Source organism: Aquarana catesbeiana, linkage group LG01 (assembly GCF_042186555.1).
Source record: "Aquarana catesbeiana isolate 2022-GZ linkage group LG01, ASM4218655v1, whole genome shotgun sequence".
NCBI classification, from domain to species: Eukaryota; Metazoa; Chordata; class Amphibia; order Anura; family Ranidae; genus Aquarana; species Aquarana catesbeiana.
The window spans coordinates 284,851,513-284,875,826 of NC_133324.1; the positions used below are offsets into that span (position 1 = coordinate 284,851,513).

The window sequence follows — 24,314 nt, forward strand, 5'->3', positions numbered from 1 at the left end:
CACAGGCTCACAGCTAAAAGCGATGCAGATAAATTACAGACCGGCTGCTGAGAGGTCAGATAATCCCATCAGAAAGTAGAGATCTATTGGTAACACAACCAATGTTCACAAATGGGAGGGAGGTATAGGGCTGAAGGTGGATGCAGTAAAGTGGCAGAAAAAGGTGAAGAAATGAGCGCCAGCACAATTCCCCCCTCATAGTAAACATTGCCATGGATTTACAAAAGGTAATTGATAGCAGACTCCCCCCAGAAAGATAAACGCTGCTGAGTATAATGCCGGATAGTCTTTGCCAGGGAGATCCCTCAAAAACATACAGCTGCCTGTGTAGTAACACACCAAGTAATCTATAATTTATCTGCATCGCTTTTAGCTGTGAGCCTGTGTTTTTTATAGTTCGTTTTATTCAAATGCTCCTGAAGAAGCGCAAGGTACGTAACATGTAGAGCAAGATATTACTCCACTGCAATATAATCGTACTCTTGGATTCACTGTTACTATACAGCAAATTTATTTGTTGTCCGATTCCATGTAGCGATAAGTAGTCGGTTATATTTAGCTATATATTCTTCTCATTGGTTCATTTTATCAGTGTGATGTTATGTTTTTGTCATATTTTTTTTTTTTTTTTCTAAATACATTTATTTTTGTAACCTTTTGTTGTTGTGCCTAAAAAGTCCCAGCTCCAAAACCTATCCAACTGGTTTATTTACATATCAATGGATGAGGGGGGTTAAGCTTGGCTTCCCTGAAAACATATGCTCTTAAAAATCTAACTCTATTATTTATAAAGTCACTATTCATAACTGTAGCAACACATCAAGTGGTTTTAACGTTGGATCTCACATAATTAGAGACTTATTAAGTGATGAATGAGGGGGGGCTGGCCCCCTTATTAAATTTTCTGGCCAAAAATCATTCAGGCTAATAGATATTTGTTAGATCCGGTAAGATTAAGTGGTTTTAATGTCAGGTCTCACATCATTTCATTGATATTCCACATAAAAATTGAGCTATTAGGTGGTACATAAGGACAGGCTGGCCCCCCACATGCCGCTTGAGTTTGTTCAGTCCGTTACTCTGCCCTTCAACCCTAAGAATCGTTCCAGCCCCTACTGGCACTCCTAGCAATAAGGTTAGGGTAATAGCACAATAAATGACACACAGACATAGTTCAAACTGTTTTAGCTCTCTCAGGTTTATTTAATCAAGAGAAGAGACTTAAAAGGGCATTAGTCAGCCAAGTCCTGGATGGACAACCAAAACTTGGTTGAAATAGTTTTTAAAGCAGTTAAATAACAATTGGCAACAAGTAAATGATCCCAATGTATACAATAACAGACAATCAGTAAATTGATTCGTCAACAAGGCTGTTGGTTGCTGTAAGTACTACTACTGCTAAAGGGGAACCCCAGGCCGGCCTATAATACCTTTTTAATCCGAATGAGAGAATATAGATACCAGTAACATGTCCCCTAAGAGCAATAACGTAAGTGTTCAACTTACAAGGCCTTGTAAATATCTTCACCAGCAGTTAGCTCTCATAGAAGACAATAAATCATCAGAGCCTAACAAAAGGTAGTCATTAGTCAGCATAGAGTATTTGATACTTCCAAACTATGTCTGCCTGAAAGGTTCAAAAGTGGGTAGTGTGTCAGCAGGGTGGATAAATGCCCTCTCACCAGTCCTGCGACCAGGGCAGAAAAGGGATGTCTTGGCAGTTCTTCAGCGGCCCGCCTGTCCACCTTGTGACTCAATAGCCTCTTGCTCTCAGATGCCTGCAGTCTTCACCGGAGGCCTCTCTCTGGTGGGACGCCTGTCTTTAATCATCTCTGGAACCGTCTTTGGATGGTTCTTTAGAGGGTGCCTGTAGCCTCTCCTCACACGTCCGTTCACCTCCCTGCCTCGTGGTGATCTCTCCTCAGACCAACAAGCTGGAGTCTTTAGCTAGCCCCCCCTTCTTGCAAAACAGGGTGGGTTTTGTAGTTCCACCCCCTGTAGAAATCAGTGGGGCCGTTTTGTGATGGGACTTTAAGTCCCATGGTCCTCTGCTGCTGCTTGATTGACTCCCTCTACCTGCCAAAAGGGATACAGAGGAGAGAGCAGAGCGGGCGGATACCTGTGAGTGAGCACTGCTCGTCACTCAAGAAAGAGGAGAGGGAGGGAGAGAAATCCCCCTCAGGGACTGACAGGCGCGCTCTCCCTCAGTGCGCACATGTGTTTGTTTAGTCTGGCGGGTGACAGAGCAGCCCTGCTACACACTTCCCCCTACCAAAGACCCTTTGGTCCGCCAAAGAAGGTAAAGAGTCTATGACCTGTTGCATGCTTTTGATATACACGCATAGAAACAAAAACAGGTTGGTGTGCACAGGAAACCATACAATTTACATCTGCATAGAGGAACCTCCCACCAATTAGCATAGGAGGGGAGGTTGTCCTGCCTACAGGCCACCTTACCTGGAATGACCCAGCTAGATGTGCCAGGGGGTGATTTGGGATTGTCCACCACCAAATCTGCAGTGGAAGGGTCAGGTGCTTCCAGAGTCCTTTTTGCAGTGAGAATGACCTCCTCAGAGCTTTCACTCAAAGTGTCATATGTTAGTTTGTTGGGCGGGTGAATAACCCTTCGCTCTCGCTGTTATTTAGGCTCTGGGGTTACAGATACACTGGTCTCTCTTGTTCTTCTTCCTGCATATCCGCTTCAGCTTCCTCCTCAATGAAGGATGGAAAGTCTTCGGGGTCTGCTGTCAGCAATGAATATTGAGGGTCTTCCAACTTTTCAAAAGGTGGACTTTGAGGTACAAACTCAGGAGCCTCTAGCCTGAGAATCCCGTTGTCAGTCACCATGGGAGGAGAAGGGGGGGGGGGGGGGGGGCGTTGGCAGGCCCTGGCATTTGAGAGGACCACAGACAATCTATTCCCATCTCTTCATCCTCGCTGTTTTCATCTTTTTCAGCAAGGGGTACAGACTGGAATCTAGTCACTGTCCGGGATCTCTGAGAGTCCGTGGGTATGTACCGTGAATCTGGCTGTGGATTCACAGCCAGAAAACTGCTTCTGACAGAGGCAACAGATGATTGCGATGCCAATTCTTCAGTGGGCCTGTGCTTCCCTCTGGCCAGATTTGATATACTGGGAGTCCTGGCAGCTGCTTTCAAACGACATATGGCTGCGACTTCCAGTGGTTAGTCAATTTGTGCTTTCCAGGGACACTTAGGTTTCTCAGCAGTACCTTGTCATCTGGCTGTAGGTCCTGCACTCGTACCCTGAGGTCAAAGTTTATTTTGTTTCTCTGTGCTCGGGCGTGAGGCAGCTTAAGCCTTGTCATAGGCGGTATTCAGACTTCTCCGCAGGCGATCCACATACCCTCTGTGGAAAGTTGCTGAGGTATGGTTGAAGGATGTGCCGAAGGCCAAGTCTACTGGCAGCTGGGACTCCCGTCCGAACATCAAACGATAGGGAGAGTATCCTGTGGCATCATTGGCGGTGCTGTTATAAGCATGCACCATAGCCACTTTATGCTTGCTCCAGTGTTGCTTTTGTTCCGAGCATATCCAGGAGGATTCGGTTGTATCTCTCTGGTTGAGAATCTCCTTGAGGATGATACAGGGTGGTTTTAGACTTCCTAATGCCAAACAGGTCTAAAAGTCTTTTGATGAGACTACTCTCAAAGTCTCTCTCCCTAGATCAGAGTGGATGCGTTGGGACAGACCATAGTGCACAAAGAATTTCTCCACTAAGATCTTGGCCACCGTGGATGCTTGTTGGTCCCTCACAGAAAATGCCTGGGCATACCGAGTGAAATGGTCAGTCACTACCAGGATATTTTCCTGCCCACTCGGATCAGGCTCCAAGCACAGAAAGTCAATGCAGACCAGCTCCATGGGCCTCTGACTCTGAAGATGGCCCATTGGGGCAGCTCAGTGAGGCAAAGTCTTCCTTTTGGATACATCTGATGCAGGAGTGGCAATGGCCCTCAAATTCAGCCCGCATGCTGGGCCAGTAGAACCGGTCCCTCACCAGGTGAAAAGTCCTCTCGGGCCCTAGGTGTCCATGGTTGTCGTGTAAGGCAGTTAATACTGTCTCCCTATATTTTTCAGGTAGGAATAACTGCCGTTTTTCTTCGGAATGTCAGAGGGATCCCTTCAGTAGACCACCTCTTGGTGCAGCTGTAACCGATCCCACTCTCTGTGCAGCAGCCGGCCTCCTTCAGGGAGTCGGTGAGGAGCAAGTCAGAGCATTGGCTCTCCAAGGCCTTCAATGCCAAGCTACAGAGATGGTCCTCCAACTGGTCTCTCCACAGGTCTTTCTTTGACATCTTGGGCAGTCCTTCATCCCTGACTTGGGTGACATTGCAATAATATCTGGGGACACCAGCAGCTGACACTACAACGTCTTCTGCCCTGGATTCTCCTCCAGCTTGATGTTCTGCTACTTGACATAAGGTTTGTACCCCTTCAAGTGTCAGCTGGGCCCATTCTTCTAGAGGGTCTCTGGAACAATGGGGCCTTCTTGACAAAGCATCCGTGTCTTTGTTCCCGACCCCGGTCAATACTTTAGGCTGAAAGTAAACCCTGATAGAGCAGCCAACCATCTGTGACCCATGGCATCCAACTTTATGGTAGTGAGGATGTAGGTGAGAGGATTGTTGTCTGTCTTGATCACGAACTCCGCTCCATACAGGTAATCCCTCAGCTTATCCACCACCGCCCACTTCAAAGCCATGAACTCAAGTTTGTGCATGGGGTAGTTCTTCTTGGCGGGGGCCAAGCTCCGACTCGCTTAGGCAACAGGCCGTCATGCTCTTGATATAGCACCCCACCTAACCTATCTCAACTGGCGTCAGTGTAGCTTGTACGGCTAGGTTGGATCTGCAAAGGCCAAGACTGGAGCGGTTGTTGGGCTTCACTTCAGCTGCCTAAAAGCCTCATTACACTTCGGAGTCCATTGTTCCTGAATGGACTCTGGGTTTTCTGGGCCCTCCAGCAGGTCTGATAGGCTTCACCAGATCTGGGTCATCGTCTTCCTCTTCACCATCTCATTAAGTGAGCAAGCTATCTTTGACTAATCTTCTGTAATACGGGCAGAATCCCAGAAATGACCTAAGCTCAGTCACGTTGTTGGGTATCAGGCAGGAGGTGACAACTTCCAGCTTCTGTGGGGTTGGTGGCCACTCCATCGGTAGACGCAATGTGGCCAAGGTAGTTGACTGAGGGTTGATAAAACTGGCACTTTTTCCAGAGACCGCTCTCTTCAGGACCTTCTCCAGACGCTATTCATGCTCTTCCAGGCTCTTGCCGAAAACAATGATGTTGTCTAAGTACACCAACACCTCCATCAGGTTCATGTCACCCACGGTCTTCTCTATTAGCCTTTTGGAAGGTGGCTGGCACACCAGACAGGCCTTGAGGCATACGGTCGAATTTAAAGAACCCCACCGGGATATTGAAAGCGGTCTTCTCCCGATCCTTGGGGGTGCTTGGGGATTTGGTAATGCCCACTCTTCAAATCCAGTATGCTGAACCACTTCCCTCCTGACAGGCTCTGCAAGCCATCTTCTATCCTTGGGGTGGTATATTGGTCGGGAATGGTCCTTCGGTTCAGTATCCGGTAGTCAATACACAGCCTCAGCGACCCTTTTTTCTTCCGTAGCACCACTATCGGGGAAGCGCATGGACTCTCGGATGATACCTGCCCTCTTCAACCCTGCCAGTTGTTCACGCAGATCCTCCAAGTCCCCATAAGGAATCCATCAAACCCTTTCCCTGAACGGCTTATGCACTAGAAGGGACAGATCCGGTGTTGTGCACTTTTTGCACACCCCACATCAAATTCACTCTTGGAGAATGCAGCCTGCCATCTCAGGAGCTGAATCTTGGCCCTTTTCCTTCCATTCAGGCGAAAGGAGTAGTCTTTGCATAGAACTCCTCAACAGGTATGCCATCCTTTGCTCCCCCTACCAAATAAGACGGTGGGACTGGGGTGGCCGGATTCACTTGTATCAGCCAGCATATTCACTTTGGTTGAAACAACCTTGGGAATTATCTTCTGTCCCATGTCTTCTCTCAGTCCGCTTCAAGGACAATGAAAGGGCCTGGTTGCTTCCAATTTAGCTTGACAGATGCTCATAAACAGGCCACTTCATCAGGCTAAAACACCTTCTCACACCGGTCCAAGCGCCAGATCTTTCCCACTCCAGCTGGGATCTATTGTTCTTGTACCAGCATGGGGTGCACACTTGTAGTTGAAGTGCCCGGCTCCAGAATAAGAGGTGTCAATAGCCTTCTGACAAGATCAGTATTGGTCCCTATGATGAGAGAACTCTTGCTGGCCCCTGGTGGGTGGGGACAGACCATTGCCAGAGTGTCAAAAATCTCTGCTTTCCCAGCCACGGAGGGATCGAAGGTCAGCTTGACCGGTAGATAGCCATCATAGGGGAGGTTCTGAATCCCAATGCCCTTCCAACTTCTGCAATGGCAGGTGCTTGAGGTGCCTGTTGTAGAAGTCTCTGTAGAGAAGGGTAACTTGAGCTCCAGTATCCAGAAGGGCCTTGGTGTAGATTCCCTCTACTTGGATGGGAACAACAGGAAAAGGTCCCACCAGCTTGTCAGGGTACATGGAGGAAGTGGTGGTCTTGGCCTGTTTGGTGGCTTGTATCCGCGCTCCTCTTACAGAGATTCTGATCTGGCTTAAGTCTAAACTGAGTTCTGGAAGTCTGGTGTGCATTGACTCTCTGACACTGGGCAGCATGTGTCAAAGAGAATGGGACACTGGGTTCCTTGGAGGCAACAGGGGCCCTGTGCAAGGGTTTGGACTTCTGCTGCTGTCGTTGGTTTTGGAGTCAGCTACTCTAGATGGGCACCCGGTTGGCTCCTTCACCGTGGCCCTCTGAAGTTTCCCGATGGCTTTTGGCGCTGTGCTTCAGGCTTCTCTGGGCTTGGCCACACTCGTGGATAATGCCCCACATAATTTCAGCATACCTTGGTATGCTCAATGACACTCCTCACTGGTACACGTGAAAATACTTGCTCTATACCTCTTCCCTGGGCCAGTTGATAACCTCCCATGGCTTCCAATACCACGTCTATGCCCACGACACCCAGATCTATCTCTCCATTCCTCAACTCACCCCCTCGATCTCCTCACAGATCTCAAACTTACTGAATGACTTATCGGTATAGATGTCACACCACTTTCTCAAACTGAATCTTTCTAAAACTGAGCTTGTTATATTTCCTAAATTTCCTCCTTCCTGAAGCGCCCCCCCCCCCCCCCCCCCACGACTTTACAATTAAGATCAACAGCCGAACCATTGGTCCCTCCACACATGCCAGGGTGTTGGGTGTAACCCTTGACTCTGACCTCTCCTTCAGCCCCCACATCCAATCGCTGGCTAAATCCTGCCGCCTTAACCTCTGCAACATCTCCAGGATTCAACCCTTCCTGACTAATGACACCACAAAGCAACTTATTCACTCCTTGATTATCTCCCGCCTTGACTACTGCAAGTCTCTCCTTAATGGCCTACCCTTACGCAAGGGGGCCGCGCAGCCATTACTTTGATGGGCTGTCACTCAGACCGGCCCACTGAGCCATCGGCCCACCGGGAATCTTCCGGTAGTCCCGATGGCCAGTACATGCCTGATTGTACATACAGAACATGATGTGCATTCACCCTAATGGGATTCACATAGTTACATAGTAGGTGAGGTTGAAAAAAGACACCAGTCCATCAAGTCCAACCTATGTGTGCGATTATGTGACAGTATTACATTATATATCCCTGTATGTTGCAGTCATTCAGGTGCTTATCTAATAGTTTCTTGAAGCTATCAATGCTCCCCGCTGAGACCACCGCCTGTGGAAGGGAATTCCACATCCTTGCCGCTCTTACAGTAAAGAACCCTCTACATAGTTTAAGGTTAAACCTCTTTTCTTATTTTAATGAGTGGCCGCAAGTCTTGTTAAACTCTCTTCTGCGAAAAAGTTTTATCCTTATTGTGGGGTCACCAGTACGGTATTTGTATATTGAATTCATATCCCCTCTCAAGCGTCTCTTCTCCAGAGAGAATAAGTTCAGTGCTCGTAACTAAGATCCTGCAGACCCTTTATTAGCTTTGTTGCCCTTCTTTGTACTCGCTCCATTTCCAGTACATCCTTCCTGAGGACTGGTGCCCAGAACTGGACAGCATACTCCAGGTGCGGCCGGACCAGAGTCTTGTAGAGTGGGAGAATTATCATTTTTATCTCTGGAGTTGATCCCCTTTTTAATGCATGCCAATATTCTGTTTGCTTTGTTAGCAGCAGCTTGGCATTGCATGCCATTGCTGAGCCTATCATCTACTAGGACCCCCAGGTCCTTTTCCATCCTAGATTCCCCCAGAGGTCCAGCCCCCCCCCCCCCCCCCCCAATGTATAGATTGCATTTTGTATTTTTGCCACCCAAATGCATTATTTTACATTTTTCTACGTTGAACCTCATTTTCCATGTAGTTGCCTACCCCATTAATTTGTTCAGATCTTTTTGCAAGGTTTCCACATCCTGCGGAGAAGTTATTGCCCTGCTTAGCTTAGTATTGTCTGCAAATACAGAGATTGAACTGTTTATCCCATCCTCCAGGTCGTTTATGAACAAATTAAATAGGACTGGTCACAGCACAGAACCCTGGGGAACCCCACTACCCACCCCTGACCTTTCTGAGTACTCCCCATTTATCACCACCCTCTGAACTCGCCCTTGTAGCCAGTTTTCAATCCATGTACTCACCCTATGGTCCATAGCAACGGACCTTATTTTGTACAGTAAACGTTTATGGGGAACTGTGTCAAATGCTTTTGCAAAATCCAGATACACCACGTCTATCTAGATGGCAACTCACCTCCTCATAGAAGGTTAGTAGATTGGTTTGGCAAGAACGATTCTTCATGAATCATGCTGATTACTGCTAATGATACCATTCTTATTACTAAAATCTTGTATATAGTCCCTTATCAACCCCTCCAAGAGTTTACATACTATTGATGTTAGGCTAACTGGCCTGTAATTCCCAGGGATGTATTTTGGGCCCTTTTTAAATATTGGTGCTACATTGGCTTTTCTCCAATCGGCTGGTACTATTCCAGTTAGTAGACTATCTGTAAAAATTAGGAACAATGGTCTGGCAATCACTTGACTGAGTTCCCTAAGTACCCTCGGATGCATGCCATCTGGTCCCGGTGATTTATTAATGTTAAGTTTCTCAAGTCTAATTTTAATTCTGTCCTCTGTTGACCATGGAGGTGCTTCCTGTGTTGTGTCATGAGGATAACCACTGCAGTTTTGGTTACTGAAGCCCCCTGATTCACTCGTGAAGACTGAGGAGAAGAATAAATTCAATACCTTCGCCATCTCCCCATCCTTTGTAACCAGATGTCCTTCCTCATTCTTTATGGGGCCAATATGGTCTGTCCTCCCTTTTTTTACTGTTTACATACTTAAAGAATTTCTTGGGATTTTTTTTGCTCTCCTCCCGCTATGTGTCTTTCATGTTCTATCTTAGCTGTCCTAATTGCACCCTTACATTTCTTGTTGCATTCTTTATAAAGTCTGAATGCCGAGGATGATCCCTCAACCTTGTATTTTTTGAAGGCCTTCTCTTTTTGCTTTTATATGCATTTTTACATTGGAGTTAAGCCATCCAGGACTTTTGTTCGCTCTTTTAAATTTATTACCCAATGGGATACATTGGCTAATGCCCTTATTTAATATGCTCTTAAAGCAAACCCATCTCTCCTCCGTATTCTTTGTTCCTAATATTTTATCACAATTTATGCCTTTTAGCAAGGTTTTTAGTTTAGGGAAGTTGGCTCTTTTGAAATTCAGTGTCTTTGTATTTCCTTTGTTTCCTATTTGTGTGATTTATACTGAAACTAATTGACCTGTGATTGCTGTTATCTAAATTGCCCCGTATTTCCACATCCGTGATCAGGTCTGTATTTTTGGTAATCAGTAGATCCAGTAATATTTTATTTCTAGTTGGTGCGTCTACCATCTGACCCATAAAATTATCCTGCAAGACTTTAAGGAACTGGTGAGCCTTGACTGAATGCGCGGTTCCCTCTGCCCAGTCTGTCTGGAAAATTAAAATCCCCCATTATAACACTTCTCATCCTTGCTGCTAATCCAAATTGTGATAGATCTGTCTCCACTTCCTCCCTCAGGTTAGGGGGCCTATAGCATACTCCCAGTATTATTTTCCCCTTAGCTTCATCCCTTTGTAGCTCTACCCATAAGGATTCCACCTCCTCTCTAGCTCCCTCTGTAATGTCATCTCTCACATTCACTTGTACATTATTCTTGATATATAGGCATACCCCTCCCCCTTTTTTACCCTCTCTATCCTTGCGGTATAGGGTATACCCTTGAATGTTTGCCAGCCAATCATGAGAGCTGTTGAACCAGGTCTCTGAAATTCCCACAAAATCCAAATCCTCCTCGTACAACAGTATCTCTAGTTCACCCATCTTGTCCGCCATGCTCCTGGCATTGGTGAACATGCCACATAGTTTAGACCGTTCGCATATTGTCCTCATATTGGGTGTTTCGAGATTGCAACTAGGACTTGCTACTATACTCACCTTGTGTTTTTGTGCTTTGGTTAACCTACCACTAATGCCCCCAATACTACCCTCTGGAATATCTTCTGGCTATCTCTGCCTCTGGACACCCCCCCATCGCCTAGTTTAAAAACCCCTCTAACTTTTTAACTTTTTGGCCATCTTCATTCCCAGCAGATCTGCACCCTCATTTAGATGCAGTCCGTCCCTTCTATAGTACCGGTTACCGACTGAGAAGTCGGCCCAGTCCTCCAGGAACCCAAACCCCTCCTTACTACACCAGCTCTTCAGCCACTTGTTTACTTCCCTAATCTCCCTCTGCCTTTGTGTGGCTCGATGTAGCGGTAGTATTCCTGAGAATACTACCTTTTTGAGGTCCTTTTCCTCAATTTAGCTCCTAAGTCCCTAAAATCGTTCTTTAGGACACTCCATCTGCCTCTGACTTTGTCATTGGTGCCAACGTGCGCCATGACAGCCGGGTCTTCCCCAGCCCCTCCCAGTAATCTGTCCACAAGATCCGTGATGTGCCGAACCCGAGAGCCTGGTAGACAACATACTGTTTGGCGCTTCAGGTCTTTGTTACAGATTGCCCTCTCTGTCCTAAGAATTGAGTCCCCTACCACCAGAATCTGTCTTGCCTTTTCCCTTTGCTGCCCCCCCACTCTCACTGGAGGAGTTCTTCCCCCGGCAGCTAGGAGAGTCCCTCAGTGCTGGTCCCTGACTGGTTTCACCAATGTCACTCAATGGAGCGTACTTATTGAGATGCTCCAGTCCTGGATCGGCCTCCCTGGCACTTCCCCCTCTACCCTTCCTGACTGTCACCCATCTACTCTTTGCTAGTGCCTGCGCCTCTTTGTCTCCACCCGCCTCTGTGCTGGCCCCTGCCGTCACCTGCCGTGTACGTTCCTGGCTCTCCTTTAGTATGGAGGGACTTCTCAGTGCTGACAGTTGCTTCCCCAGATTCAGAACCTGGGCTTCCAGGGAAACAATGTGCTTACATTTTGCACAACATAACCAAAAGAGAAAAACTCTCTCCTGCGCTCAAGTGTCTAGATACTCAGTGTGTGATAAGGCCAGTAAGCTTCAGTGGTATCTGCTGTCTTGCAGCCCTCTTCAGAATGTTGGGCATTCAAAAACTACAAAAAGAAACAAAAAGAGAGGGCGCACCGACCTAGCGCATTACCACTGATAGCGTTTATTAAAAAGTAAAATAGCAAGTATATACTCGCAAACTAGCATGAAATACAGGCATGGACATAGACTGCAGGTATGCAGTAACAGACATCAGGATGAAAATGGGACCAGACATCGGGTGGATACGGCAATGGCTAATGCGTTTGAGTGGTAATGCGCTAAGTCGGTATTCGCCCTCGATCGGATGATCAAGGAACGCATACATGCAGCAAGATGTACAAAGAGTCGCCTCTCCACACCCGCCGGGCATCATACCTATTAAATTTAGTGAGGATTGGGGATTTTACCCTGTCCAAATTACCTAACAGCTAGCTTCCTGGCACTAATACTCAAGACAATACACAGATACACAACAAGACAATACACAGGTACTCGCAGACCTACATGCACTCGCAATACACAAGTATACAGTACAACACTCAGGTACTCACACTACACAGGTACTATGACCCCTGTTTTAACCTCCTGTTTTAACTCACCACTTAGACCAGTTCCACTTGGACTGAGTTCCAACAGCCTCACAATGAGCAGGTTCAGTATGAGTCCTACACAGTTATATAGGCCTCAAGCACCTGTGAGCAATTAACCACTCCCCTTAATTGGTAGCCTGAAGGAACCAAAGAAGAAAAAGGAAAAAAAAAAGCTATTTAAAAAGTGACAGAAAAAGGTGATTGAAAAACTAAAAGGAAAAGCCCCAAAAAATGCAACCCAGCAAACAAAAAGCAAGACTTGTTCACTCTCCCTCTGGTTTTAACTCACCACTTAGACCAGTTCCACTTGGACTAAGTTCCAACAGTCTCACCATGAGCAGACATTAATATCGCTGTACTATCACATGATAGTACAAATCTGACCTCAACCTTAAAGCAGAGTTCCACCCACTTATTAAACTTAATATTAAATAATATATAAATGGCTTTATTTTCCTCATTGATCGTTCATAATTTTTTTTTTTTCTTTTCAGTCCGCTTAGCCTGATTATAAGCTGTTCTATTTAACTTCCGCCTTCTCCCACCCGCGGCTAATCCCATCATTTTCTGTGGCGCACGGTCTCCTGGGAGCTTTGTGTCATAATTCCCAGGAGTCAGTGAGGATCTTCGTTGACATCACAAAAGGGCAGGCACTTCCGACACCCGTTGTGATGGCAATGTGAAGTTTATGGCGCTGCGAAGAACGAGAACGGGTGGTGCATGCTGGCCATTCAGCTGCACCGTATCTCAAAAGATTCTGCTTGTGGGCTTCACATGCCCACAAGCAAGATGGGAACTTCCAAGACGGCAGAATATAAGGTATTTCTAAAATATATTCAATCTAGCGGTGAAATTAACAAAAATCGTGAGTGGCATTAGTGTATGTAAATGATCCTAAGATATGCATTATTAAAAAAAAGAAAAAAATGTAGTTGGAACTCTGCTTTAAATGTATTCAACACCTTCTTTTTTTTTTTTTTTTTTTTTTTTTTTTTTTTTTTGCTTTAACTAGGCGTTAGTTTATGTATAGCCTCTGTGTGGATTTTTTTTTTTTGCCTTACCTTGTAATGATGGGCTCAAATGTTGTGGCTGTAGTTTGCAGTATCTTGGCTAATAAATTTCCCTTTGTCCATGTATTCATTTATCTTGTCTCTATTCCCCAAAGGGACCTGACAATTCCAATGCATGCCTTGCTATTTGCTCTGTCACATCACAGATGTGGAAGAGCTAATGTAATACAGTCGACCCCCGAAATTTGCGGGAGTTAAATTCGTAGAGCAACTGCCAATTGTGAAAAAAAGCTCATTTTGGATGTGGTCAAAAAAATGCCTAATATGTACTGTAAATACAGTTAATTTCATTTTAAGTAAAGCCTTAGAAGGTGTAGTGCATCTTAGGGCTTAAGAAGAACAAAACAAAAAACATGAGAACTCTCGAGATAGCTACACACAGTAAACTGTTATGATACGGGAATGCTTGGCTGCGCATCTGCCAGAGAGGAAAGTCTGAACAACTGAGGCCACGAACTCTGAACTGTGACTTCTCGGGGGTCGACTGTAATAATAAAAGTAAAAAGCCCCAAAAATTCTTGCAGCTAAACGGCGAGCACTCTCTGTGAATGCTTTGCCTAATTTTGTCTCAGATCTACTTGCTGTGCAGCTCTCGCCTGCACCAGCACTGAACTAAAAGATTGTGGGATATATAGTTTCTTCAAAGGAAGTGTCAGTTCTTGGACTATAGACAGAGGTCATGCATTAACTTGTGCAGTGCCTGGCTGCATCCCTCATGTTGGAACAAAGTTCACAGGAATGTGAAGATTTGTTACCCCTCATCCCACCCCCATAATACTTACCTGAGACCTCAATTCAGCGATGCGCACATGAGCTCTCTCCTCCCTGGTCACGGAGGCAGCAGCAGGAGAAATTGGCTCTTGCTGCTATTAATCATAGCCTGTGAGGTGAGAGCTGGGGGTGGGGTCGAGCCATGCTCTTTGTGTCTCTGGATCGAGCCCGCATGACTGCCCCCGTAGCAAACAGACTGTTATGGAGGCACTCGGCAGAGGGACGGGTCCAGGAGCGCTTGCGGGGGACCCTGAAAGAGGAGGATTGGGGCCATTCTGTTCAAAACCCATGCACAGGGCAGGTAAGTAAAACATTATTTAAAAAAAAAAAAAAAATGTTTACAATCACTTTAAGGCTTCCCCTGTCTACTATTCCAAACCAGAAAAAAAGATTAGCAAGAGTTTCACTTTAAAGAAAAAAAAAAATGATTTTTTTTTCAGATTCAGAATACTTTATATATTATACTTTTTGTAACCCAATATGAGATTTCACACAACTTCTATAATTTTACAGCCTGTTGCTGGTGGAATTGATGCTTTTGAAAACAGACCAAAGTTGGCAGATTGGAAGAAAAGAGTGGAAGATGCAATTGGAGCCGAGCTGTTTAAAGAAGCGCATGAGAAAGTTCTCAGAGTAAAAGAGATGCAAAATATGCCCATCCCTCCAGAACTTAAGGAGCGACTTAGAGCCAGATTGCAACAGTTCACCCGTTGATGAAACTTGAAGAGGATATGAAAGTTCAAATTCTTTAATATTAGGAGGCATTTTTTGCATCATAATTCTGCTAGTTTTACTACTGTGTATTTGAGTTTTCACCTTATAAAAAAAAAAAAAAAAAATTCAAAACCTGTAAATTACTTTTTTAAAAGAGTCTTTCTTGAAGCCAGGTGCAATTCATTGTGTGGAGTTTATAAAATAGGCATCCTATTGCCTGTTGTGAGGCTTATGTAGCAGTGTTTTTTCCTTTGTGTTACTGGCCCTGAAGTTATTGAGGTACATGCCCATTCAATGTTTACCACCCAATCCTCCACCAATTTGTTTAATGGACTTTTGTGGAATATTCCATTCATGATTCCATCAATCTACAGTTAGGTCTATGTATACAGTTGTATATACAGTTGTGCTCATAAGTTTACATACCCTGGCAGAATTTGATTTTCTTGGCCATTTTTCTGAGAATATGAATGATGACAAACTTTTCTTTCACTCAGTCAAGTTAATGCCAGACCATTGTTCCTAATTTTCACTGACCGTCTGCTGACTGGAATGGTACCAGCTGATTGGAGAAAAGCCAATGTAGCACCGATATTTAAAAAGGGCCCAAAATACATCTCTGGGAATTACAGACCAGTTAGCCTAACATCAATAGTATGTATACAAGCTCTTGGAGGGGATGATAAGGGTTTGCATGTTCTCCCTGTGTCTGCGTGGGTTTCCTCCGGGTACTCCGGTTTCCTCCCACACTCCAAAGACATGCTGGTAGGTTAACTGGATCCTGTCTAAATCGGCCCTAGTATAGGTATGAATGTGAGTTAGGGACCTTAGATTGTAAGCTCCTTGAGGGTATAGGGACTGATGTGAATGTATAATATATATATGTAAAGCGCTGCGTAAATTGATGGCGCTATATAAGTACCTGAAATAAATAAATAAATAAATAAATAAGGGACTATATACAAGATTTTAGTAATGGGAATGGTATCATTAGCAGTAATCGGCATGGATTCATGAAGAATCGTTCTTGCCAAACCAATCTATTATAAAGAAATGGGGGAGCTAATGCGCAAAACCAAACTGTATAGAATGGGATATAAAAGGATGGGAGAAGCTGCCAACATATAAAAGTGTTCCCACACAGATAAAATATACGAATAAGTGAAGTATGTGGCACTAATTAAACTACAGAAATGAATCAATATGTATATAAATACTAAATGGAACCGCTCACACACCTGACAAGTAAGCGTGTAGAACAGAATAGGCAAGTGCAAGTGAAAATAAAAATAACAAATCTTCTCTACTCTTCTCTAGATCACTGGTAAAGTGCACCAATGCCACAGATTCCAAACAGCAATCTAAAATAATATCCAGTGTGTATATAAAGTGCATCAAGTGAAAAAATATGACAATCCTAGTCTAATGATAATACATACAAAAAAAAAAAAAAAATGTGAAAAATTAAAATTTCTGAATAAATCCACTGTTCTCCTGGAGTGTAAAAGGTGAAATTCAAAAAACAAATTCCAACAAGTGATAAACACTAATATGAATAAGTTTACATATATAAGTTGATGAATTAAATCCATGTGCAAAAACTTTCCATCGATGTCAAATTCCTCCAATCACATATATAATATCTGCGGTGCGCCACGCGATTCCCCCAGCCTCTCACCTCAGATACCCCTACGGGTCGAGTCAAGCCTTCAGTATGGAAAACAGCAGATCCCAGCACAATGATCGATTTCCAATGATTGTCCCAACAATAGCGGATTTTTGGGGGTGACTCCAGGCTTAACCAATGCGGCGAGGACATGAAATTAAAAGAGGGTGGCTCCATCGTGTAGTATTTCCCAAAAGAGTTTTATTAAACCAAAGAATAACTTACGGTTTAAAATCAGATAATCCAGAAAACAGCAGAGTACTTCCGGTCTCGGAAGTGACGATACCTGGCTCTTCCCTGATGCGTATCGTCATTGAACACGTGACTTTATCAAAGGGTAATGGAGTCAGGTGCCAAAGGTGTCTATTTTTATATAGTGAATCCTGCTGTCACATGACAAACAGCTGCGTAGTAAATACATTCTGTAGCTTCTAAGCTAACAAACATTTAATCCCTTTTTTTTTTTTTTTTTTTTTTTAATTATATCAGGAAAAAGGTCCACAGAGACCGCAACAACAAAACAATCAGGATATCGGTAATACAGATACAAATAAAGGTACATGGACACGGGAAACCTCATATGGGTGTGTTTTGTGTAATGACATTGTCCCATGTTGCTGTGTGTTGGGAGATATTATAAATATGGATGTTCTTGGTTAAGCCTATCTATAGGGTTCTAGGTTCCTGACGTATTTCCCTATGTCCAAAGGGTTTTTTCGTGTTCCTGACTGGGAAGTCAGGTAACTATAGCTCTGTGGGCCCATCTCCTACCTTTTTCCAAAATAGTAGAAGTAAAGGTAAAGAAGATTAAAGATAGTAGTGCCCTAGTATATAGAAAGGAGAAGAGATGTAGTCAATAGAAGGGGGGGGAGGGGTTCACGAACATGGACCCAAGCATTCATACATTGAATACCATGTCTCTAAGGTATGTTGCATTATATTCTATGCCTGATATTAAGGAGCTGTATAGTTGAATTTTGAGTTTTTAAGTTAATGGGTCTCCTCTGAGGGCTTTTCCCTCTTCTGAATATTTGAAAATATTCCATAGTTGCCATGTCTTAGAGTATGCCTCTTGTCTGTCTTAGCTTGTAAGGATGAGGTCTTCCATTTTGTTAATGTCCTCCTATTTTTTTTTTTTTTTTCAAGCCATAAGTCAATGGTCGGCGGTGTGGTGATTTCCAGTTAAGTGGAATACAGGCCTTGGCTGCGTCTAGGAGGTGTCGTACTACTGACTTTTTGTAGACGCGTGCGGGGTGTCATTTGCATGTAGTAAGAAATATGCGGTGTGGTTTGGGACTGTACAATCCTGTAATTTTTGTGTTATCCAGCGAACCTCTCCCCAGAAATTCTGTAGCCTGGGGCAGGACCAGAAAATATGTAACAGGGTATCTCTTTCCCGTTGGCAGCGCCAACATAGATCTGATGTTGTCAGGAAGAGTTTGTTCAGTAAAGCTGGGGTTCTATACCAACGAGTAAGAATTTTATAGTTGGTCTCCTGAATTTTGGTACATATGGAAGATTTGTGTGTGAATGTGATGTTTTTTTGGGTAGTAAGATGACAATTTAGATCCCGTTCTCATTTGTTGAGGCTCGGAAGTTGATAGTACTCTGATGGTGTTATTAGCAAGTTGTATGTAAGGGATAGACATGTGCGCCGTCAATAATTTCGTTTTGTTTCATTCCGTATTCGTATTTTGTATATGAAATTCAATTTGGATTCGTACGAAATACGAATTTTTCATTAGGTTCGTTAACTTTTCATAACAATTACGAACGTTCTGATGAATTTTTAAAAAACAAAAAATACCTTTCTCAATATGGCAGTCGTCGGACTCATTATGCTCATTAGGAGGGGCTCCCACCATCCCTGTGCGGACTTCCTCCTGGGGCTGTACCCCTACTGTGCTCATTATGAGGGGCTTCCACCATCCCTGTGCAGTGCTGACTTCCTGGGTTTGTACCCCTGCTGTGCTCATTATGAGGGGGCTCCCACCATCCCTGTGCTATGCTTACAAACCCAGGAAGTCCCCTGCTGTGCTCATTATGAGGGGCTCCCACCATCCCTGTGCTGTGCTGACTCCCCCCAGGAAGTCAGCACAGGGATGGTGGGAGCCCCTCATAATGAGCACAGCAGGGGTACAGCCCCAGGAACTTCCTCCTGGGGCTGTACCCCTGCTGTGCTCATTATGAGGGGCTCCCACCATCCCTGTGCTGTGTTGACTTCCTCCTGTGGCTGTACCCCTGCTGTGCTCATTATGAGGGGCTCCCACCATCCCTGTGCTGTGCTGACTTCCTGGGTTTTTAGCTTCATCATAACGAATAATCGTAATTATTATGACAATAATAAAACTATATTAACAAACATTCTTATTTTGCCTGATTCTGAATCTCCCATCGACTACCAGTACCAGTCTCCCACTCCCATATTAAAAAAGGTCATTTTCCCAACCCTCACTCAGCAGCAGAAAAAAACCTCAGGTCAACAAAACACCAGTCATGTTTCCATTGTAATGGAATTTGGATCCAAAATTCGTCAATAAAATTTTGTATTTCGTATAAAATTCGGAAGCATAGCAATTCGTATTTTGGATGCTTCCGGATGTACAAATTTTTGGAAATTCGTACAAATTTTCGATTCGTATGAAACGAATCGCACATGTCTAGTAAGGGAAAGTGTATGTAATATTATACCTGTTTCTGTACAAGGCTCTTCTAATGTCGTGAGGGGTTGATTTGTAGTATTGGGAGGCGCTATGGTGTTGAGAAAATGGTTGGAGAGCTCTTAGGAAGTCCAATCTGTATTGGCCTACTGGATCGGAGAGTTCTGCAATTGTTTTCCATCATCCAGCAATGCTGAAATGTGAGGCTTGGTATAGTCCCAATTCCCTCAGGGCACAAAATTTTGTGTCTTGTATACCCGGTTCAAAGTGGGGGTTGCCTAGTATGGGACACAGGGGTGAATTGCGAGAGGATGCTCTGGGATAGCAACTGTGCACATATTTTAATGGTATTACCTATCGGTGGTTTGTGTTTGACACTCGATGGTAAGGCTGTGTGACACCATGGTGCTCTATGTAGAGGAGTTTCACTCTGTGCTTGTTCTATCTGTGGCCAAAGTTTGGTTTCTTTATGTCTGCACCAGTCAACAAGTCTGCTTAAATGTATCGCGTGATAGTAGGTGCGGATTTCTGGCATTGCTAGACCCCCGTATTGTTTTAGAAGGGAGAGTATCTTCTTGTGTAGTCTGGGTTTTTTCCCAGGCCATAGGAATGTTATGAAAGCTGAATGTTCCTGTATGAAATATTCCGCAGGTATATGTATAGGAAGAGCTTGCAGGAGATAGAGAAATTTGGGTAGAATCGTCATTTTGAGAATGTTACAGCGGCCGAAACCAGGAGTGTAAGGTCAGTATTTAATGGAGAGATTGGGCAGTAACTTCCGCATTGGGTTGGGTCTTTACCTTCTTTGGGTATTACAGAGATCAGTGCTTGTAGTGTAGATTTGATAACAAACATTAATCTATCAAGCAAGCATAACATTAAAAATAAAATAATATTAAAATTTAATCCACTATGGGAACCTAAATACAGAAATATATTTAAAAACATAGTAGAATGACCTCTAACCCGTCCTAAACAATGTCAACAGGAAATTATGTATACAGGTCTTTGCAGACCATGAGAAATTACTAGTGACATCTAGTGGTGAAAATATAAAAGGCAATTCATCGGGACACAATTCATATATCCTCAATAATAGTATGATGAAATGAACCCAATATCGGCGTAAATTCTATCAACGGGTATAACAATATTAATCAGCATAAAAAATTAAAAACCTATTATAAATAACAAATATCTCAATAAATACAGAAAAATATAGAAATTCTACAATTAAAAACTGATCCTATAATGACCACTTAGAGAGAAAAAAAGGGTGGTGTGGAGGAGGAGAAAAATTGCAGAACTAGTAATTAGAAATAAAACAGTTCAAATCAAATTCTATGTTATGTCCTAATGGAAACAAAGTCCGCATTTCATGTATCCATCTGGACTCTGGCTGATTGTGATAACTTTATTGTCTCCTCTCCAATGTAGCTTATATTTTTCAATGCCACATATCCGTAAAGATGAGGGATCTCTTATGTACTTCAGCATAATGCCTTGACAGGCTATGTTTTACAAAGCCATTTTTTTATATTCTGGACATGTTCCCTCAATCTTTTCCATAATTCCCTTTTTGTTCTGCCGATATATTGGATCTGACACGGGCATTCTAACAAATAGACCAACCCCTCAGTTCGGCAGGAAATTAAGTCTTCAATCACATATTCTTTAATGGTTACAGTGGAGGTTGCGTAACAACTCTTACAGGGATAATATCCCTTTCCCTCAAAAAAAGAAAACTTCTTCTTAGTAGGGGGTCGTTTTAGTTTTTTTGCTAAGTGGTCTCTAAGGGTCGGTGCCCTCCGATACTTGAATCTGGGCTTCTCAGGGAGAATGGCACTAAGATGACTGTCTGCTCTTACAATGTCCCAATGTTTCCTCACAATTCTTTCGATTTGTTTGTGTTGGGTATTAAAATCCATCACCAAAGATAGTATTCTTATTCTCTGTATTTTTCACTGTGTCCTGTATGAGTTTATCTCTATCCAATGCAGCAACGTCACTTATTCTTTCATCAATAAAATCAGGACAGTAGCCCTTTTGAACAAATCTCTCTCCAATTAATGCCGCCTGTTTGAGAAACATCTCTTTCGTTGTACAATTCCGTCTTATTCTAATTAATTGGCCTTTTGGTATGTTGTCCAGCCAGGGTGCATAATGGCAGCTATCCAAAGGTAAGTAGCTATTCCTGTCTACAGGCTTGAAATAGGTCTGGGTGGTTATACTTCTGTCTTCTTTCTTTATCAGTAAGTCCAAAAAGTGGATTTCTTCCTCGTTTATCTCCCAGGTGAGCTTTATATTTTTTCATTGTTATTTAGGTTGAAACAGAAGTCAGTAAGACTTTCTCTGTCTCCACTCCAAATAACAATGATATCATCTATATATAATACAATGGGTCTTCCAGGGGGTTTATTTTTATCCTTATGGATCTTCGGCAATGTGTAGATTACCGGAATCCTACACTTATTGGGTTGGAGGTATTTAGTTTAGTTTTACTGTAATGCCCCGTACACACGGTCGGACTTTGTTTGGACATTCCGACAACAAAATCCTAGGATTTTTTCCGACGGATATTGGCTCAAACTTGTTTTGCCTACACACGGTCGCACAAAGTTGTCGGAATTTCCGATCGACAACCACGCGGTCACGTACACCACGTACGACGAGACTAGAAAAGGCCGGTTCAGAACCAAGCGCGGCACCCTTTGGGCTCCTTTTGCTAATCTCGTGTTAGTAAAAGTTTGGTGAGAGACGATTCGCGCTTTTTCAGACTCGTGGCTTTCAGATCGTTTTCTGCCGTTCAGTTTGTGCTTGTGGGTTTGTATTTGCTCTTCAGTGCGTGCAGTCAGTTCGTATCGGAGTTTTCTGTGCGATCTTGTCCGCTCGTTGCTGTTTTTCAGGTCGCTCTTCACAGGCCTTGCTGTTCTTCAGTGCGTTCTGTTACTTCGTTCTGAGCAGCCGACCGTTTTCTAGCCATGTTTCGTATGCGTACTCCTCGTACAGTTCGTGCTGTGCGGGGGCTTGGTGTTGGGGTCCTGACCTTGACACAAGTCCAGTCCATGAACAGGGTGGGGAGGAGTTCAAGGACCAAGAATTGGTTGCTTCAGCGTGACCAGTTCTGTCATATGCCTTTGCTCCGTGAGATCCGTGAGAATAATCCTGATGATTTCAGGAACTTTCTCAGGATGACGGACCCCGTATTTCACCGTTTGTTGGCTTCGCTGACCCCTTATATTAGCAGGCAGGATACCTGCATGAGGCAAGCCATCACTCTGGAGCAGAGGTTGGTCGCTACCCTGCGGTATTTGGCCACAGGGAGAAGTCTGCAGGACCTCAAGTTCTCAACAGGCATCTCCCCCCAGGCTCTTCTTTGTGGACATTTACTGCTTGTGTTTGTTTGAGCTGACCCTGACAGAAATGTGTGGAGTGCAGAAAATGTCGTGATTGTGTAACCTTATACAAAGCACTGTTGGCTGTTATTTACTAAATGCAAAGACACTTTTCACTACAAGTGCACTTGCAACTGCACTGAAACTGCACTTGTAGTGCAAAGTGGATTTCCCCTTAGGAAATAACCCCCATTTTCTCATAAAACAACAATTACATCACCCCAAAAGTGTTGTAGCGTTGAGACAATAATCCACACATTCTTGATGAACAATCTTTTTAATACCTGCACAATCACATGTGCATTTACCAAAGGTTTTTCTGACAAACCAACATGTTTGTTGTATAACAATTTTGTGGTGTCATTATCCAAAACCCACAAGAAAGACACACATCTTGATAATACAAAGTTCACATTTGGTAGAACTGGAAGGCAATATCAGACATGAGTATTTAGGAACTGTGTTTGATATTGCGTTCAGATGGGGGGAAATCACCCCTGGAAAAGCCAAATTTGGAAGATGCACACAAATTTCCCAATGTCAACATGTGCTATCTGCCATCACGGGGGATCAAGGGACGTGTTTTGGGGGAGAAAGCCCTTCCTCACCGCTACTTTATAATTGAGGAAGAGGTTGCACCCCCAAAACGCGTCCATTGATCTCCCGTGATGGCAGATAGCACATGTTGACACACTGTGTGCATCCTCCAAATTTGGCTTTGGGAAAAATCACAAAAACATTTCGCACATTGTAGCAGACAAAAGAAGAAAGTGATTTGGAGGGGCTTTAAACTCGCCCCAAAACATCAATGATGTTTTTATATTTTGGAATAACATCATTGATGTTTTGCTTGATGTTTTCCAATTGTAAATTACACCCCATGATCTCCCCGATCAGGATCTGGGCACTTTCTGATGTGAAAGGATCTTCATCCACAACCTCACGATCACCTAAAAAGAGGAAACCCAAAATAAATTAGGTCTAAAAAAAATGCCGCCATCCATCTCTTATCTGAGCCTGTGGTCGCAGACACTCACCTGTTGTGGTGACTAGTTCCACCACGTCTTCTTCCTCCTGCTCATCTTGTGTTGGGTGGATTTCCCCTTCTTCCAGAGGGGGGGGTCTCTGGTCTCCTCAGATGAGGGGTGTCCTCCGAGTCTTTTCTCCCCTATGTAAAACAAAAATGGTATAATTAGCACACAGATATTTGATGGCAGAACTCTAAAGATGAAACATTGCTTGGAAGTGGGGTACAATTGTCTATTTTAGCAGAGTTCCAACATGTAGCTTTTTTAGTGCCCTTTGTCAAGCTGCAATACTTTACCTGTTTGGTACAAGCTTCACAGATGGAGACCCCCCTATAGTATACACTGGAGCACCTGTGTGGCCCCCTAATAAAAATGGTGTTCTTGTGTCCCACACTAGTGCTCCAGTGTTCAGATGTGAAAACAGCTGCTCAGTGTCCTCTCCTTACACACAATCTAGTTTGCATTTCATTCTAGTAACAAAGCCATCTACACAACCCAATTCTTTGAAGACAAGTATAGGGCCTCAAAATGGTGGCCAAATGCATATGGGCTAAACAATGGTATTTTATAGTCCAAAAAAAAAATGTGTGATCCGAACGAATAATGTGCCCATGAACATGAAAGTTGCCATTTTAAACTGTACAACAGTTCCTAAAAGCACATGGAGCAGCACGAACATAATAAACATAAAGAATAGGAACACAGCACAACTACTTACTTTTTTGCAGCACTCTCCGGATCTTTCTGTAC

General features: G+C 43.8%; 1 protein-coding gene across 2 annotated transcripts in view; it reads left to right on the forward strand.

Annotated features, from left to right (window-relative positions):
• Window positions 1-14,955, forward strand: part of GSTT4 (glutathione S-transferase theta 4) — a 36,123-nt gene extending 21,168 nt beyond the window's left edge. For both annotated transcript variants that reach the window (XM_073629203.1, XM_073629204.1), the window contains exon 5: window positions 14,615-14,955. In XM_073629203.1, the coding sequence (XP_073485304.1) occupies window positions 14,615-14,815 (201 nt within the window). In that variant the 3' untranslated portion in view covers window positions 14,816-14,955. The remainder of the gene's footprint in view (window positions 1-14,614) is intronic.
• Window positions 14,956-24,314: the final 9,359 nt, after the last annotated feature.